The following is an 18,461-nucleotide window of genomic DNA, read 5'->3' as shown; positions in this document are numbered from 1 at the left end:
AGCAAGAAGTCAGCTGATTTATTGGGCAGCTCGGCGTTGACAGCTCCAAGTGCGCTTTGGCTTCTGAGGAAAGGGGTGAGCCCATGCCAACCGCGAGGAAGCCCCTTCACCGTGGAGGTCCCAGTGAAATTGCAGGCTTAAAGAACCCGAGGAGGTTTGCTGGCGACTGTCAAAAGTGCGGGAGTTCAGCTTGGCGTTGACAGTTCAGTCTGTGCGGAAAACTAACTTTGTAGGTTGCATACTGGTATGGCAGGGTGTAGGCACACCCAGAGAAGGATCCGGAGATGGAAACTGGGTTAAGATTAATTTATCCCGAGAGAAGTGGACTCTCACAAGAAAATTAATGACATGAAGATATGTATTTTTATTGATTGTTTTCTGTTCTTTCCCTCACCTTCCCATACCCACCTCCCATCCCTACTAACTTCCCCATACCTTTTAACCCCCACATCCATACCGGTGCACTTTCCAGATTCATGGAATTTTTGGTTTGGTTTTGTGACCCCTTTAACTTAACTAGACCAGCTGTGTGAGCATTGGGATGCAACTACTCGTCAGAGCCGGGTGGGGGCACCAGTGGACACACAACTGAAGATGATAACTCCCCGTTCCCGAATCTGTCCTTAGTAAGGCACGCGGGGTGGGGGGTGGGGGAGGGGGCTCTGAGTTCTCCCTTAGCTGCGGAGGGGCCTGTTCTTATGCAGACCCAGGGCAGGCCTCTGAAGCCACAGTGAGTTTATCACCGCAATGGCAGGGTCTTGCCCAGACCCTGGCTCTTTGTCGTCCTTCCCTCTATCTTCTGACTCTTCTATTTTCCACTTCCTCTGCTGAGTTTTCCTTGAGCCTTCAGAACGGGTGCTGTAAGTGCCTTGTTTGGGGCTGGGCGCTCATCCATCACTTCTCAACACTGTGAGTCTCTGCATTCACTGGAAAGAGACCCTTCTCTGTTTAAGGCTAAGAGTAGCATTATCTATAGGTATCAGTTTTTAGACGGTGGTTTGCCACGGTCAGTTTTACTGAACAATGGTATTTAGGTTCCTTCTAGGGCCTATGATCTGTGAGCTTTTGAGCAGGATTACAGAACCAGACTTGGATTTGCTCCTATGGAGCCGACCTCAAATCCAGTCAGAGCAAATTGGGTACTCTCAAAACAGGTGGGCACATCTCACCTGGCAGGTTAATATAGTCCAGCTGGATAAGACCATTAATAACATTTCTCCACAGTAGCCTGCACCGTATCTTCCAGGACTCACTCACTCTCTCTGTCTCTGTCTCTGTCTGTCTCTCTCTCTCTCTCTCTCACACACACACACACACACTTTTTTTTTTAAAGCAAGGGTACATGATTTAGATAGAGAACAGTGTTAGAACTGCTTTCTTAGCAATGGGAAGCCCAGCTGGGAGGCTGGTGAGTACATCTTTAAGGGATGTTTATTCTTACTCTCTTTACTACATTTTCTCTGACTGGTGTCCAGCCTGCCTTGTGGCTGACACAGTGTATGGTCTGTTCTCCTGTACATGTGCTTCCTACTTGGAGATTTTTTCCTGTGTTCTCTTCCCCCTTTTCCTGTCGTACCTCACAACCACCATACCTAACATCTTCAAGATTCTACCAGGTCCCTGTTGTGTTTGGCTCCTTTGCCAGTTCCATAAGCTCCACACCTGCACCCCCACCCGTATCTCTTCCTAAGGATCCTCTTGCTCCCATCTCCGTGCCTTCCCTTGGATTAAGTATTTTTTTTTTGTTCCTGCCTAGGAATAAAAGTAATTGCTGAGCATATCAGTGCCCTGAAAATAACTTTAAAATAACTTTTCATTTTAAAAGAGGAAGAAGAAGCATTTTATTTTTGTCATGAAGAATCAGTGTGCAGGAATAACAAGAATAACTAGAATAGTCTGCTTGTGGTGGTGCGCACCTATAATCTCAGCACTTGGGGGTTGGGGGCCACTGAGGGAGGAAGATTAAATGTTTGAAGTTAGCCTGGGCTGCACAGTGAGAGCGTGTCTAAAACGAAATGGAAGTAGAAATTGGAATAGTTGGTTCATAATCGCATGGGCACAGCGTCTGCGTGCTGCTGGGCTGTGTCTTAGGGTGTGGCAGCAATCGTGAAACATGTTTCCTGTGGACGTTTGGCTCATGGCTTTTTTTTTTTTGTTCATTCTATAGAAATCCCACTGAAGAATATGAAGAAAAATCGAGAAAGATTCTACAACAAGGAAAGAGAATTCATGTACAAATTCAAGGTGGGAAATGAGCACTTCGAACTGAGAGTGCCCCTCAGGTTTCCTGTGGACGAGAATGCCAGCCATTTGCATGGACGTCTGATGCTGCTGCACAATCTGCCCTGCTTCATAGAGAGCGGTGAGGCCTGGCCTTCTGTGCTCCTTAGTCGCTGTCATTGGAAGTTTCTCGATAGAACACAGGTTCTTGAACTTGGGGTGGGACCTGTGGGATTGCACAACTGAATGTTAGGATCCTGAAAAACATGGCAACAGGAGGAGGTTCTCAAACACAAGGGACTGAAAATTCATTCAAAATCAGATGTATAGTGGATTCATGGTGCTATATAGCTGTATAGCTTGCACACTGTGCTGCTGATGCCACTGTGGTCTCCATCTCCAGTGAGTGCTGACCACAGCATCCTGGCTCCGAGTTGAGATTGCTGTTAGGAACTGCAGTGTGTTTGCTGTATGTACAGTTTTCTGTTCTTGTATAATAATGGTTTAATTATGGAAAGCTAAGAGTTTAGTAGTCTCTTCTCCTCATTCCTCAACATCAAAACTTTAAATTATTATGTCTTTAGATTGTATTGTGCTGGAATCTTTGAGGGATTTTTTGTTTTGTTTTGGTTTTGGTTTTTTGAGACAGGGTTTCTCTGTAACAGTCCTGGCTGTCCCAGAACTCGCTTTGTAGATCAGGCTGGCCTCGAACTCAAAGAGATCCACCTGCCTCTGCCTCCAGAGTGCTGGGATTAAAGGCTTGCACCACCACTGCCTAGCTAGAATGTTTGAGTTTTGAAACAATTTTTATTACATTTATTTATTATTTATTGTGGATGCAGAGCAATGTGTACCCCAAAGCCTGTGAAGATAGACCGTTTGCAGAGTTGGTTCTTTTGTTCCACTGTGGGTTCTGGGATCTAAAGCATCTTTACCTGCTGAGACATCTCTTTGGCTCCCGAATATTTAATTTTCAAAATTGCTGCTTTAGTTGCTGACTTTAATTTTATAAAAATTTGTTTAATCAATTTTGATATGAAATTAAGACAGAATTGCAAAAAGTTTCTGAAATGCCCTTAAACATGTGTTTGCCATTTTATACTGCATGTTCATGAAAAACAGGCTTCTTGTCATTGACAATTATAAAATCAAGATGAAAAATATTAAAGATACTTTATATCCTGTAGTTTAACTCTTCAGCCAAGATTATTTTGTGTAAAAATGAACAAGCCCCTCCATTTCATTAGTACACACCTTTGTTTTAGTCTCCGTGTGTATGTATGTGGGGTGTGTGTATGTGTATGGGATGTGTGTATGTGGGGGGAAATGTGTATATGTGTATGAGGTGTGTGTATGTGTATGGGGTGTTTGGGGTGTGTGTATATGGTGTGTGTGGGGGGAATGTGTGTATGTGTATGAGGTGTGTATGTGTATGAGGTGTGTGCATATGTGTGTGGGGGTGTGTATATGTGTGGGGTGTATGTATGGGGTGTGTGTATGTATGGGGTGTGTGTATGTGTGTGGGGTGTGTGTATGTATGGGGTATGTGTATGTGTGGGGGTGTATGTACGGGTGTGGGGGGGAGTGTGTAAGTGTGTGGGGGTTGTATGTGGGTGTGGGTGTGTGGGGTGTGTGTACATGTATGGGGTGTGTGTATGTGTGTGTGGGGTGTGTATGTGTATGGGGTGTGTGTATGTATGGGGTATGTGATGTGGGGGGAGTGTGTAAGTGTGTGGGGGTTGTATCTGTGTGTGGGTGTGTATGTCTGGGGGATGTGGGGGGTTATTGGGTGTAGGGTATGGGTGTGTAGGGTTGTGTAGGGGTGTGTATGTGTATGGGGTGATTGGGTGTGGGGTATAGGTGTGTAGGGGTGTGTGAGGTGGATGTGGGAATATGTGGGGCTATGTGTGTGAGGTATGTGTGGGTATGTGGGTGTATGTTGAGGTGGACAGTTAGTGTCAGGTCTTCCTCTATTGTTGTCCACCTTTTCTTTTTTTTGATGAAGGGTCTTTCCCTGGCCTAGGACTCGCCAATTTAGCAATATTTGCTGGTTAGTGAGCCCCAGGGATCTAGCCCTCCAGTTTCTCCTCCCCAGCGCAGGAATTACAGGCTCACACTGCCGTGCCCAACATTTTCCATAGGCCCTTGAGATTGAAATCATACTTATTTGGCAAGCACTTTATTCACTGAGCCATTTCCCCAGCCTTTAATTTAATCTGTAATGAAAAGTGGATTTATGTACACCAAGGTAACAAATTTCTTTATGGTTTTAAACATAAATGTTTGATTTGTATACCTATTGTCTTAGGTCTATACTGCTGTGGTAAAGATCATGACCAAGAGGAACTTGGGAACAAAAGGGCTGCAGTAGCTGTCGTCCATCATCAGGGAAGTCAGGGCAGGAATTCAAGGCAAGAGCCTGGAGTGAGGAAGTAAAGCTGAGGTCATGGAGGAACACTGCTTGCTGGCTTGTTCTCCATGGCTTTCACAGCCTGCTTTCTTATAGTACCCAGGACCACCAGCCCAGGGGTGATACTGTGCATAGTGGACTAGGCCCTCCCACATCAGTCATTAATCAAGAAAATGCTTCACAGTCTTATGGGGACATTTTCTCATTTGAGGGTCTCTCTTGGATGTCTGATATGTCACGTTAACAAATCCAACCAGGAATCTAAATATGTGAGTCGTGTGAAACTTGCTGTGGTGAGTAGTGGGCTATGAGTGAAAAAGTTTAAGAATCCCCGAATAGGCCGGGCGGTGGTGGCGCACGCCTTTAATCCCAGCACTCGGGAGGCAGAGGCAGGCGGATCTCTGAGTTCGAGGCCAGCCTGGTCTACAAGAGCTAGTTCCAGGACGGGCTCTAGAAACTACAGGGAAACCCTGTCTCGAAAAACCAAAAAAAAAAAAAAGAATCCCCAAATAGAACACACAACAGAATATACGAGTTAAAGCTTCAAGAAGAAAAACTGTTTGCCAGAACTTTCGTTTGTACTGTAGTTGTTTATGAAGTATTTTAGTATCTGAATTAGTTGGCATAAAAAATATTAGCTACAGTGCTTAACCTCTGAGTTTGGTTGTGGAGATTTGCCAGATGTCTCAGCATGGCTTGCATGGTGGAGCTTTGGTTCTAAATTAGTCTCTCTTTTCCTTTGCTCATGGTTTTGAGGCACTAAGGAACAGAAGGGCACCTACTGCTGAACAACCATTGTCTGCCTGGCTTACATAGTCGTCTGTTTGAAGTTATTTTGAAAGGGCCATGACCTTTTTCACAACTGGGAAACTTTCAAATAGAGGACTATTGGGTCCTCAAATAGGGTCGTTGAGTGCTTGGATTATTGTTAAAACATGATTTATGAAAGAAGCTGTGTGGAGAATTCGGAGACCTTGTGAGAAAACGCCAAGGAAACAAGAATCGTGTGACCCCAGTTTCTTCAAAACACAGAACTGTTCTTGGAATGTGTTTTGTGCTCCTCCCAGGTGTGGCAGATAGGAGTGTGTTTACTTCAGCTGTTGATATATGCATCTGCAGGCAAGCATGTTTTCACCACGTGTGACTCGTCTTGTGATTGTACACTTTACTCAGGTGACTCTTCTTAATCCTCAGCGTATAAATTGTCTGATGCTCTGAATAAGTTGACCATTGCATGAGACTTTAATCTGCCCCATTGTCCCAGGGTCACCTAGACTGGTAAACAGCTAAGGGAAGCTAGAAGCAGTCTATCACTGTCATCATATAAACTATCAACCAGGACACAGAAAGGGCAGATACTTACCCCATTGGTAGTTCTCAGAAGGTTGTCCCATCCTAGACAAAAGGTATCACTAGGAACTTGTAAGCTTGGAAGAAATGTGAATTATACCTTTCACGTTTTTTAAAAATTACATATTTATTTGTAGATGGAGGTTTCTGTCCTGCCTGGTCCCACAGGAACCAAAGAAACACACAGAGGTTTATATTAATTATAAACTGGGACTGGGCGGGACAGAAACTTCTGTCTACATTTATTCATTTTGTTTATATGCATCTCTGTGTGTGTGTGCTCATACCATGGCACATGTGTGGCAGTCAGAAGACCGCTTTCAGGAGAGTCAGCTCTCTCCATCCATCATATGGGTCTCAGGGACCAAACTCAGTTCATTTGGATGTTTGTCCCCTACTGTGTGTACATCTTGCTAAAGATGGCATTTGTTATCCCTTGAACAGACTTAAAAGAAGCTCTGAGCCGATTTGTAGAAGAAGAATCCCTCAGAGATCATGACAGAGAGGCTGAAGCATCCTTGGATGCTGTTAAATCAGGTGAAGTCGATCTACACCAGCTGGCAAGTGCATGGGCCAAAGCTTATGCTGAGGTAAGACAGAGGCCACAGTGTATATTTCAAAAATATTACAGACTTTAGGAGGATATTTTAATTGCTGAAGTCATATGAAACAAAGTGTAGAACCCATTTTTTTTTTTTTTTGCAAACCAGTACTACACATCATATGTTCTTGTTTCTGTGCTTACATGCTGTTGTCAATCTGAGTCCTAAGGCAGAGTTGTGTGTGTGTGTGTGTGTGTGTGTGTGTGTGTGTGTGTGTGTGTGTGTGTTGCTTGTGCCATCAAGCACTTGTGGAAGTCAGAGAATAATTTAAGGGAACTGGTTCTCTCCTTCCACCATGTAGCTCCCAGAGATTGAACCCAGATGGTTATGCTTGGTGGCAAGTGCCTTTACCCAATGAACTATTTCTTGGTCCCAACACCATTTTTTAAAAATGAAATGATTTTTTTAAATAAAATATGTTTGTACTAGTACCTTTGGAAACATGAAGCAACTTTATCCTACATATTTATTGGAGCATATTTACATTCCTTTACAATGTTTGCATGTTTACATTACTCTTTCTGAAGTTCCAGTTGAGCTGATGCCTTGAATCTCATCTGATAGCCTAAGCGAGCCATCCGAGCTCATCTCATTTTCAGCTCTGGGTGCTTCTGTTTTCTTCTTTGCCTTTGTCATTGTTTCTCTGTAGGGTTGCAGCTAATATGGCCCATTTCATGAAGTCCAAGATGTCACACACATTATTATTTTATTTACTAACTGATGAATCTTTTTAGAGTATGTTTTCTCCTGATTATAGATTAATTTACACAAATTATATTTATTGTGCTGGATAGTTTTAAGTCCACTTGATTTATAAGCTAAAGTCATCTGAGAAGAGGGAACCTCAATTAAGAAAAGGCCTCCATAAGATCTGGCTATAGACAAGGCATTTTCTATGGGAGGAGAATCCAGCCCCTTGTGAGTGGTGTCTGTCCTGGTCTTGTGGTTGGGTCTATAAGAAAGCAGGTTGAGCAAGCAAGCCATGAGGAGCAAGCCAGTGAGCAGCACCTCTCCATGACCTCTGCATCAGCCCCTGCCTCCAGGTTCCTGCCCTCAGTTCTTTGATAATGAACTGTTTTATGGAACTGTAAGTGAAATAAGCCCTTTCCTACCCAAGTTGCTTAGCTCTTGGTGTTTCATCACAGTCTTAGTAAACCTAAGACATTTATAATACATTCAAATACAACTTAAATTAGTAGTTGTGAGAAGGTCCTCTGTCCTGGCATAGCTACCATTAGTTTTGTTGCTCATCCCTTTGTGCAGGCACACATGTGCATTGTATATGGAAACGGAGTCTTTACTATTGTGGGCACTTCCATCCCTTGCTCTGTAGGAATATCTCATTCATCCCCCTAGATTCCATCTCTCTGTATTCTTTTTTGTATTCAGACAATCCTACAATAACATCTACATGTGTGTAAATGCGGGTCTCCGTGTCCTTGTCTGGTGTGCAAAACCACAGTCATAAAATCATTCTTCTCTAGTAGCATGTTAAGCAGAGATGCCCTGGTGTGACTGAATATGTGTGTCATCTCACAGACCACCTTAGAGCATGCGAGGCCTGAGGAGCCGAACTGGGATGAAGACTTTGCAGATGTGTACCATGACTTGATCCATTCCCCAGCCTCGGAAACTCTCCTGAATCTGGAACATAATTACTTTGTTAGCATCTCAGAACTGATTGGTGAAAGAGATGTGGAGCTGAAAAAATTGCGAGAGAGGTACTGCTCATTTCTCGAGTTATTATAATTAAATGCTACATTGTGAAATATAATAGCCTGTAGGACAGCCTGCTTGCACTATCATAAAATTGAAATACCAAGCAAAATGCTCGGAATGAGCTGTCTGCTTTGATCTTTACCACAGCCCTACAATTAGTATCTCCATTTTGCAGGTGAGAAAACCTGGGCTTACAGTAGTTTATCTAAGATGTGACTTCACAACTATTAGCCACTCCCCCTCATTCTGTCCCTGCTCAGCCTCCTCTGGGTTGCCTTTCTCTGGGTCATGGTGTCTTTCAATTATCTTGTAAGCTTCCCACATTAGGGAGAAAATAGAGATAACCATAGCATTGCCCCAAGAGATTTTAACCAGATTTGAATTCTGTATAATCTTCCTAAGACAGCACACAGACCGTGCTTTCTGGGATGCATGTTCCAGAGTGTGTAAAAAGCTGCCAGCGTCTTTATGTTAACGTGTGGCTTTCCAGGCTGCACCCTCCTGTCCTGTAGACTGTGGTGTAAATCAGCATGTCCTCCTACATAGTCCATTTTGATTTAGCACATTATTACCTTAAGAGCATTTTTTTAAGACTATGGGTATACATGGCACCAAGATGAATTTTAGTATTACTGGTGTACAGTGGTTCTTGTTGTGGAAGCTTAAGACCAAATCACACTTGATTTTTGTGACTGGTTTAATATTAATACTAAAGAAGTCAACTTAAAACAAGATGCTATGTGCTCTTGTCTCTCATTAGCCTCACAGTAGCAAACATTAAGATTAACAGTATGTGAATAATATTCTTTTTGCTTTGTTTTGTTTTGTTTTTCGAAACAAGGTTTCTCTGTGGCTTTGGAACCTGTTCTGGAACTAGCTCTTGTAGACCAGGTTGGCCTCAAACTCCTAGAGATCCACATGAATAATATTTTTTATTTTAAGGGTTATTATAGTTAAGAGAAATTGATATACAAAATAATCAAAGATGGATTTCTTTTCTTTCATGATGGTGAACAATGAACCCGGGCTTTGAGTCTCGTGTGTCTAAGGATTCAGCCAACTGTCAATCAAAAACATGCAAGAGAAAAAGAGTCATGCATATTCTTAACGTTCTTGGGCTTTAAATCTTGTAGTTATTCCTAAGAAACAATATAACACCTACTTGCATTGCACTATTGTTGTAAGTGGTCTAGAGATGAATTAACATGTGCCGGATAGTGCGCATAGGTTGTATGCGCATGCTCTGCCTGGGACCAGTGCCCAGAGTTATCATACCTGGTATTCTGACAGTCTATAGTTAGCATTTGTCTGAAACAGATAGACTTTCCTTTGAACTTAATCTAGGCAGTCTCTTAAGTCATTAATTATATGACAAACTCCTTGCATTTTGGATACATTCAGGGTAACATAAATGTCCATGAAATTTTCTTTAATTCTTTTTGCTTTTTTTATTATGACAAATTTGCTGCTTTTAGGAAACCATATTCTAGATAGTTCTTTAAACTTTAGAAGAAATGGCAATAATACTTTTTATCCACTAGAGGGAACACTTGTAAAATATTAACGCAAATATGAATCTAAGTTTTTAATAGACATTTTTGTTTCTAAATTTAAAAACTCTCTTATAAGCATAATCTTCACCTGATGCCTTGTGCTTTCTAATATTAAGGGCCAGGAGTGTGGGTGCACAACTGTAATCCCAGTTCTCAAGAGGCAGAGGCACAAGGCCACCATAGTGAAACCTTGTCTCAAAAAATCAAACAAAAAAGTTTATGAAATCATCTGCATTGTATATAGTGAAGTGGGAGCTGAATGAATGATACAGATGTTCAAGTATTCATATTTATACATTGTATGAGTTTCATTTTTTACATGTACCTGTCCTCCTTAATGTTAAGACTAATAATAAACTCAATTTTAAGGAACAATTTACTTAACTAGAATAACAGTAAAACTTAGTTTGTGTTCTACTCTGTTTATTATGTTTAGATTTTCTGTATTAACTGTGTATGTATGTGTGTGGGTATGTACATGTTCATATGGAGTGCTCGTGTGTGTAGGTAGGTGCAATGCATGAGTGTGTGTGGGGGGTATTTGTAAAAGCCAGAGGTCACTATTGGTCACTATTGAGTGTCTTCCTCTGTCTCTGTTCTCCACACTTTTTGAGACAGGGTCTCACCGAAACTGAAGTTTATTATCTATTTGGCCAGACTGTCTTGCCAATGCACTTCCAGGAATCTGAGTGTCTCTGCCTCCCCAGCACTAGGGTTGTAGATGTGCACCACCATTCCTAGCTTTTCTGTAAATACTGGACATCCAGCTGAGCTATCTCCCAAACCCTCAAAATACCTTTTAAAGCAAACTTTGCATGTATTTGAGTTAAAAGATAAGTTTTAGTTTGAGATATCATGTAGTCAGAACAGATAATAAACTGTGAAGGTACAGCTCAGTACAGTACAGCCGACCCCTGTAATCACCACCCAACCAAGAAATAGGATGTTTCCAGCAGTAAAGAAGCCTCCTTCATGCCTTCCTAGTCACGCTTACTTTCTCCTGTAAATAGCTGCTGTCTGTACTTCTGACACCTTGATTAACTACATTGTTTCTTTGGGTAAATGAAGATAGTAGCAGTAGGCTAAAAAAAAAATCAAGTTGTATTATACATTGCTCCTTAAAAGTAATTGTGTGATTTAACAGTTTGTCTTTTCAAACTTAATTGACAGTTTCTGAGTAAGTGTAGACTGGCTTTCAGCATTGAGCTCAAGTCAGTTATCATACACTTACATGGGAAATCTGCTTAGGCTGGGGTTATATAAGTGTTTCCTTTGAGGATCTCTGCAAATGAGGAAGGGCTGGGAGTATTAAACAGTCACTGAGAGTCCACTTGGTTTTGACTGCTTCTGTTTATGCCCTGAGCTCAGATCATGATCTGGCTGCATATGTGGTGTGGTTGACACTTAACAATACTCATCAGTATTCACATATTCATTTTCAATGACTCAGTATTTTCAAGGTATACAGTTTTAATTCCTGGATATAGTATCTATTATAAAATAAAAATTATATTTTCATTTTATTCAGTGAACTAAAGGGCTGTATACCCTAAAAGTTGATGACTGTGTCTAATTGGTTAATTATGTTTTAGACAAGGTATTGAAATGGAGAAGGTGATGCAGGAATTGGGGAAGTCACTCACAGATCAAGATGTAAATTCACTGGCTGCCCAGCATTTTGAATCCCAGCAAGTAAGTGAAATGAAGTATAATGGCTTGAGATATGCAATTACGTCTTCTTTCCCTTGTGAAACAATTGACCAGTTGGCATGCTCTCTGTTTAGGACTTAGAGAATAAATGGTCAAATGAACTGAAACAATCAACAGCTATCCAGAAGCAAGAGTATCAGGAGTGGGTGATAAAACTTCATCAGGACTTGAAGAACCCCAACAACAGCTCCCTCAGGTATTGACCCTCAGTTGTTCTTATTCATGTATATGCTCATCACTATCCATATTTATTCTAAAATTGCACACAGTTGGTTCTGTATGTTTGACATGAAAATTCAAGATGTTATACTTTTTGGTTTTTTGAGAAAGAGTCTCATGTAGTTTTGCTAACCTCAAACTTGGCATTTAGCCTAGGTTGGCCATGAATTCGGAGAAATTCAGCCTCGGTATCCCAATTGGTAGACTTACAGGCAATTTCTTTCATTTCATTAAATGGTAATCCACTTGCTATGACTGGATGAATGCCAGACACTAAGTAGGAAGAGAAAAAAATCAAGTATAGTAGACCTATTTCCAGAACATGCTCACACCTGCTGTAAGCACTGGTGTTCAGCCCTGGGGCTGGCTTTGGATAAGGGCTAAGGGCTGACTCTATGTAATGTCAGTTTCCCAATAGTCTTGCCTCAAGGGTAAGAAATATGTCTTCTCCTTCCTCCCTCCCTTCCTCCCTCCCTCCCTCCCTCTCTCTCTCCCTCTCCCCCTCTCCTTTGTTCCTATTTGTTTATTTTGTATACTCACACAGCTTCTTGCCAAGTGCTCTTGACTCTGGCACACATGAAGTGTTCAGTACGTATTGGGATGAATGGATGCACTAAGGCAGGCTGGGAGTAGCACAGCTGGTAAAGTGAAGATTTGAGTTTGTCCCCCGAGCTCCATACATGTGCACAGCTTTGCCTGCATGCACACCTCCACACACAAGAATAGTTGGTACCCTCTTCCCACGGCAGTTTCATTACCTCTTTCCTGTATATGATGGTCTTTCATTTGCTCCACTGTGTTTCCAAACTGCTCCTGTCTTCTAGGGACAGCCTAGCTACATTACTTCCTGGCCAGCATTTTGAGAGCAGTGGGGTTCAGGGGTAGAACATGCCACGCCCTGGGCTTTCTGTGCATGAATGTATGCACTGATCGAAATGTAGAGCATATTGCAGGCAGTGGGTTTAAGGGAACTGAAAAGTTCCCTGCTACTAAAGCCACCTATCCCTTTGCTGCTGTGCTTTCAGGCTCCATGTGTAGGTCAAGTCATTGTAAATCCTGGCCTTTAGTTGCTTTTTAAGTCATTATACCTTGGGGAAAATACTTTTACTATTACTATCTTTGGTAGGTATTTCCTCAGACAACAAAATTGTTTTCAGCTCATGGAAAACTAAGTTTTTTGAGGGATAAATGACATGAAGTAAAGTCTGCCTATTTTAATGGAGCACAGATTAAGGAATTGAGACTGTCATAGACTGTCTCTGTAGTCAAGCTATGACATTTTCCACTTTGCCTTCATACTCAGCACTGTCTCCTCTTGCCATCCCCTGTCAGCCGTTCTGAGTCTGTGCTGCAGCTCACCAGCTCTTCCGATGGGCATTGCCGTGAGCTCTCATTCCAAGTTCATGTTTCCCTGATGGCTAATATGATGAACAGTGTTTTGTGTGATAACTTTGTATCCATGACTCTCCTTTATGTTTTCTTACTGTCAAGCTGTGAAAGTTATGTTTGTACTCTGGATGCATGCTTAACATCAGATGTTTGTTTTGTAGATACATAGCTGCTGCTCTGTGGCTTCTCTTTTCGTTTTATTACTCTTGTCTTTAAAAGCAGACTTTGTCATTCAGGTAGACCAGCCTGGCTTGAGCTAGCTTGACCTTCCTTCTCGTGCCTTCTCTGTGCTTCAGTTATAGGTATGTACTGCCATAGCCAGCTCTTCTTCCTCCTGCTTCCTATTGTAGAGTGGCTGTGCATGCCTTTAATCCCAGCACTCAGAAAGCAGAGGCAGATGGGTCTCTGAGTTTTGAGGCATGGTCTACACAGTGAGTTGCTATGTCAAGAATTATCTCAATACAGGAAATAACCAGGCCAGCTTAAAGATAACAATTATATTTTTAATGGTTATAAGGGGAAATTCACACCACAAGAATGGGAAGTCCAACTTCCTCAGTGTCCAGTGAGAATCACCCAGAGAGAGAGCGCACACCTGGTCCCTCTCAGTTTTTCTTCCTGGGCTCCAGGTAGCCACGCCTTAACTAGGTGTGATTGGTTAACAGAGCTTCCCCATCATTGCTACCCAATAAAGACTCTTGTCTTGAAAGGAGGATATTTAGCTAAGTAGTAATTATGTGCAGGAGTTAACAGGCAGTCCCGACTAAGGTTGTTCATATCTTGTCAGCAGGGCAGCAGACCTTTGAATTTTGTCATCTGGATTCAGTGCCCACCTGGCTTCATTTTCTGTGGTGGGAACTGGATGCTGTTTGTGCTTGGGCTGTAACTCAGTCTTGGAGGGCGTTTTCCTCTGCGCACTGCCGCACCATCAGCACCAGCAGCCTTTGCACACCTGTGCCGTGGAGCGGGTCCTTCCATGCTGTTGCTCTTCTCTCAGCAATGGAATCTTTTTCTTGTCACCTGGTACTAGGCTTACTGTGGGTCAAGTCATCTATCATGGACCTACATCCCCACCCTTGTCTCTGTTGTCTGTCTGTCCAACACCAGCCTTGTGTTCGGCTCTCAGATGTCAGTCATTCAGAGAGGCTTCTCTTTTTGCCAGTCCCCGTGTTTCCTTGGACACATTTAGTGAAGACTAATGGAAGGAGCTCAGGTGTACGAGTTTGTGGCTCCTAACTGTTCTAAAGTGGCCCTGCACGTGACCTTTCAGAACTCTGATGTCATTTTCAGATTAATTTCTGTTGATTTCCTTATATGACAGCACCCTTTGTCAAACGCACATTGATGCAAACAGGCTGTCCTTATTTCCTGGCCCTCCTCGGAGGACCATCCACACTTTGCCATTCAGTTTCCTTCAGTGCCTTGTGCCATGGACTTGACCTGAGTAGTTATGTGCTCATAGCTCCTCCTGGGAAACTTTTTCAGCAGTGAGCAGAGCAAAGAGAGAGCTTGTCTAGTGAGAGGAGAGGGCTGGTGGAAATGCAGCCACAGGACGTGTCAACACGAACCTCACAGTTTCTATTACCTATATGTCCTTTTAATTTTTAAAACTAAAACATGATTTATGATTGCTGTACTCCTATAATCATCATCACTGTGTGTGGATAAGGTGTAAGTGAGCAAGCATCTGGAAACTAAAGGACAACTTTCAGAAGCTGGTTTTCTCCTCCTATAGTGAGTCTGGATATAGAACTTAATGTCATCAGACTTGTGCAGCAAGGCCTCTTACCTGCTGAGCCATCTCTACAGCCCAGTTTTTTAATTTTTAATCTTCATCACTGCCACCTCATCTATTTTATTTTTTTTTTTTTAGAATCAGCCTTGGCATGAGACCTAATATGTATTTTTAAATATGTTCAATATGACTTTTAAAGGTATTACATATTAGTTCATCAGTTGATCCCTGAGCCATTTTTAAGCCGCTAGGAAATATTAAGTGGTGATGTGTTAGCTGATATTGTAATGATTGAAGAGAGTAATCTGCATTGCTTACTGTGAGGAAATAGAAGGACAAGTGGGGCTTTTAGAACCTGTTGCTGCTTATGGTTTTACTTGTCACCATGGATTAAGGATGAGTTTAGGAATAAATTAAGCTCTGCTGTCAGCTGTTCAGTTCTCTCTCATTTCATGGTGAACTTATTTTCCTCTAAGAAAAACGTTCTTATGAATATGCAATGATACAATCACAATAATTGTATTAATTTCAGTGAAGAAATTAAAGTTCAGCCAAGCCAGTTCAGAGAATCTACAGATGCGAATGGAAGGATTTACGAGGAGCAGAGGAAGCTGGAAGAAAGCTTCACCATTCACTTGGGTATGGAAGCTCTTTTACTAGCTATAAGGAACTTCTGAACTTTTCCTTAGGAGTACAAATTCCTGCATGTGAGCAGAATATACCCATTATTTCTAATCTTAAGTTATGTCCCTCTCCATGAAAGCCCAGAGTTTGTGTGCTATGTGTTTTGTGTTTTAGCTTCTATATTTGCAGATAAATTATGACAGCTATTAAGATGGGAAGTTAAAGGGCCAATTTTTAGTTATTATTTGGAACATGGATTTATCTAGAGTCCTGCCACAGGAGTTTGCATCTGTTACAGGATTTTTGTAGCGTTTCAGTATCTCTCTGTGACTGTTGTTCATCCCTAGGAGCCCAACTGAAGACTATGCACAATCTGCGATTGCTGAGAGCAGATATGCTTGACTTCTGCAAGCATAAAAGAACTCATGGAAGTGGTGTGAAACTCCATCGGCTCCAGACAGCCCTGTCTCTTTATTCCACATCTCTCTGTGGCCTAGTTTTACTAGTAGATAATCGAATTAATTCATATAGTGGCATCAAAAGAGGTAAGTCGATGTTGAACATACTTATCCCATTCAGTTTCTCTTTGTAATGACATTTTTGTAGAGGACTCTCACACTGTAGCCCATGCTGATATTGAGCTCAAAGAAGTCTTCCTGCCTCTGCTTTCTAAGTGCTGAGATAACAGATATAATCTACTGTACCCAGTTTTCAAATAAAATAATCTTTATGAAGGAATTTTTGGCAGTTTTAAATGGCTGCAGTGTTTAAGTCCATTGAGTCTCAAACATACCCCATCCTGGCCATTTCAGATAAAGTGAGCAGCAAACAAAATATGCAGCCCTGACGTTGTAGACGGGAGTTTCTGTCCTACCTGTTCCCGCAGCCATTCTGTCCCAAATAAACACACAAAAGCTTATGTTAATTATAAACGGTTTGGCCTATTATTCAGGCTTATTATTAACCAACTCTTACAACTTAAATTAACCCATAATTCTTATCTATGTTTAGCCACGTGGCTTGATACCTTTTCCCAGTAACACATACTCATGTTGCTTCCTCTACATCTGGCTGGTGACTACATGTCTGCCTTTCCTCTTCCCAGCATTCTCCTGTTGTGGTCACTCTACCTGTGCTTTCTCACTGGCTACTGGCCAGTCAGCATTTTACTAAAGCAGTACAAGTGACAAATCTTTACAGGGTACAAGAGCATTATCCCACAGCATTACTACTTCGACATTCATATACAGTTCAGGGATATTTAGTTCTTTCTAAAATATCGTGTATGGAGTGCCTATAAAAGAAGATTCTTATTTTAGCCTAAAGTAAAAATAATAATCCAGCTAGAAATGCACTTTTCATTTTAGAAGCAAGTCCTGCTGAGCGATCTTAGTTTACCCGGTGTCTCCTGATCCTTCCAACTTAAACAGAACCACACTTGTTATTATTTACAGAGGTTAGGGATAGATTTTAATCAAAGTGTCTGTTATTTAAAGATGGCTTGGCGTTGTATTAGAATGTTCTTTACTGATTATTTATTCCTATGAGTAAAGTGTTGATGAAAGTCATTGTACTCTAGCTTAATGTGCGATTATTACAAAACAAATCATATTTACAACCTTCACTCTCTCATATCTCTTTTTCTATACATAATTGATAAATATTTGAATCCCTTAGATTTTGCCACAGTTTGCCAAGAATGCACAGACTTCCACTTCCCACGGATTGAAGAGCAACTGGAGGTCGTCCAGCAGGTGGCGCTGTACGCGAGAACCCAGCGCAGGAGCAAGTGCAAAGAGGCCCGGGGTCAGTAAGGCTTGCTCTAGCACTGGGGCCACACTGCTGGCCCAGAGATGACCACAGAAGTTCGTAGTAGTGGGGCTTGTGAGAGAAAATTTAAGAACAAAATTTAACATCTTTTTTTTTTGGTTGATTTTCTTTCAGGGTCCTTAGTGAAAACCATTTTAAAATTTCAGTGCCAGAGTTAAAATAAGAGATTTCAAAAAGTTGTTCTTCTGACCTGAGCATTCTCAAATGTACAGAATCATTACTACAAAGGGCACTGAATCAAAGTTAAAGTAGAACAAAACAAACTTCCTTGTTCTTATTTTCTTACCATGCTAGGGATTGCTGCACATTTGCCATTCTGCTTGGTATTCTCCAGCCCTGGTCCCTCTTTGAATTTTTGACTTCAGAGTCATTTTGGTTCGAAAAGAAACAGAAAGAAACTGGTGTCTTTGAATGGGTTTCCCCCCTGTATTTATGCACAATAGAACATCCTTTCAAATTATTTAGAAATCTTATTGGAAATGTTTTTAAATTTATTGAAGTACACTTTACAATCATCCTACTTTCTCCACCTCTGCCCCAACTTCTGAATTTCTAGAACCTTCCAAAATAGTGCCATCATTGAGAAGCTGGCATTTAAATCATGAGCCAGTGAGGGATATTCTGTCTTCAAGTCAGTACTAGTTACCTCAAACTAAGCAACATGCCTATCACCTGACAAGCTGCTGCTTGGTTCCCTGTGGTGGGAACACGTGGGTGTCTTGGTAAGTTCTCATATATTGTGGTTCAGGGTTGTATCGCAGCTTTATGCATCAGCTTTCCGAAACAACTTCATTTCCCCGACCAGTATCTCCTCCATTTCTTCCTTTCCGTGTTTCGTGCTAGCTGTCACTCTGTTCTGTTAGCTCAGCTCTTCTAGACGTCAACTCCTCCTTCTGGACGGTGCTCCCAGAGCACCAAGAGATTCTGCGAACCACGGGCAGTGCTTGCACACTGTAGCTTTCCCTACTCATACATACCCCGTACGTTTTCGCCTTTCACCCAAGGGAAGCACTCCAGTGGCTTCTCTTTGGCGCATCTGAATCGTCCCTTCACTTAGGTTACTGCTAAGCAAAGCAGAAGCTATTTGAGCATGCTGTGTT

The 18,461-nt window shown here is 41.8% G+C and overlaps 1 protein-coding gene across 5 annotated transcripts in view; it reads left to right on the top strand.

The window, feature by feature from the left end:
• Window position 1: 1 nt before the first annotated feature.
• The window catches only part of C2H12orf4 (chromosome 2 C12orf4 homolog), a 37,322-nt gene continuing 18,862 nt past the window's right edge, over window positions 2-18,461 (top strand). The window contains exons 1-9 of one of the 5 annotated variants that reach the window (XM_038319812.2): window positions 2-75; window positions 2,168-2,362; window positions 6,425-6,570; window positions 8,122-8,303; window positions 11,447-11,546; window positions 11,639-11,760; window positions 15,440-15,546; window positions 15,879-16,076; window positions 17,209-17,337. In XM_038319812.2, the coding sequence (XP_038175740.1) occupies window positions 2,185-2,362; window positions 6,425-6,570; window positions 8,122-8,303; window positions 11,447-11,546; window positions 11,639-11,760; window positions 15,440-15,546; window positions 15,879-16,076; window positions 17,209-17,337 (1,162 nt within the window). In that variant the 5' untranslated portion in view covers window positions 2-75; window positions 2,168-2,184. The other 4 variants (XM_038319810.2, XM_038319809.2, XM_038319807.2 and 1 more) reach the window with 4 other exon arrangements.

The sequence above is a fragment of the Arvicola amphibius genome, chromosome 2 (assembly GCF_903992535.2).
Source record: "Arvicola amphibius chromosome 2, mArvAmp1.2, whole genome shotgun sequence".
NCBI lineage: Eukaryota > Metazoa > Chordata > Mammalia > Rodentia > Cricetidae > Arvicola > Arvicola amphibius.
This window is presented reverse-complemented; position numbering and strand designations above follow the sequence as displayed.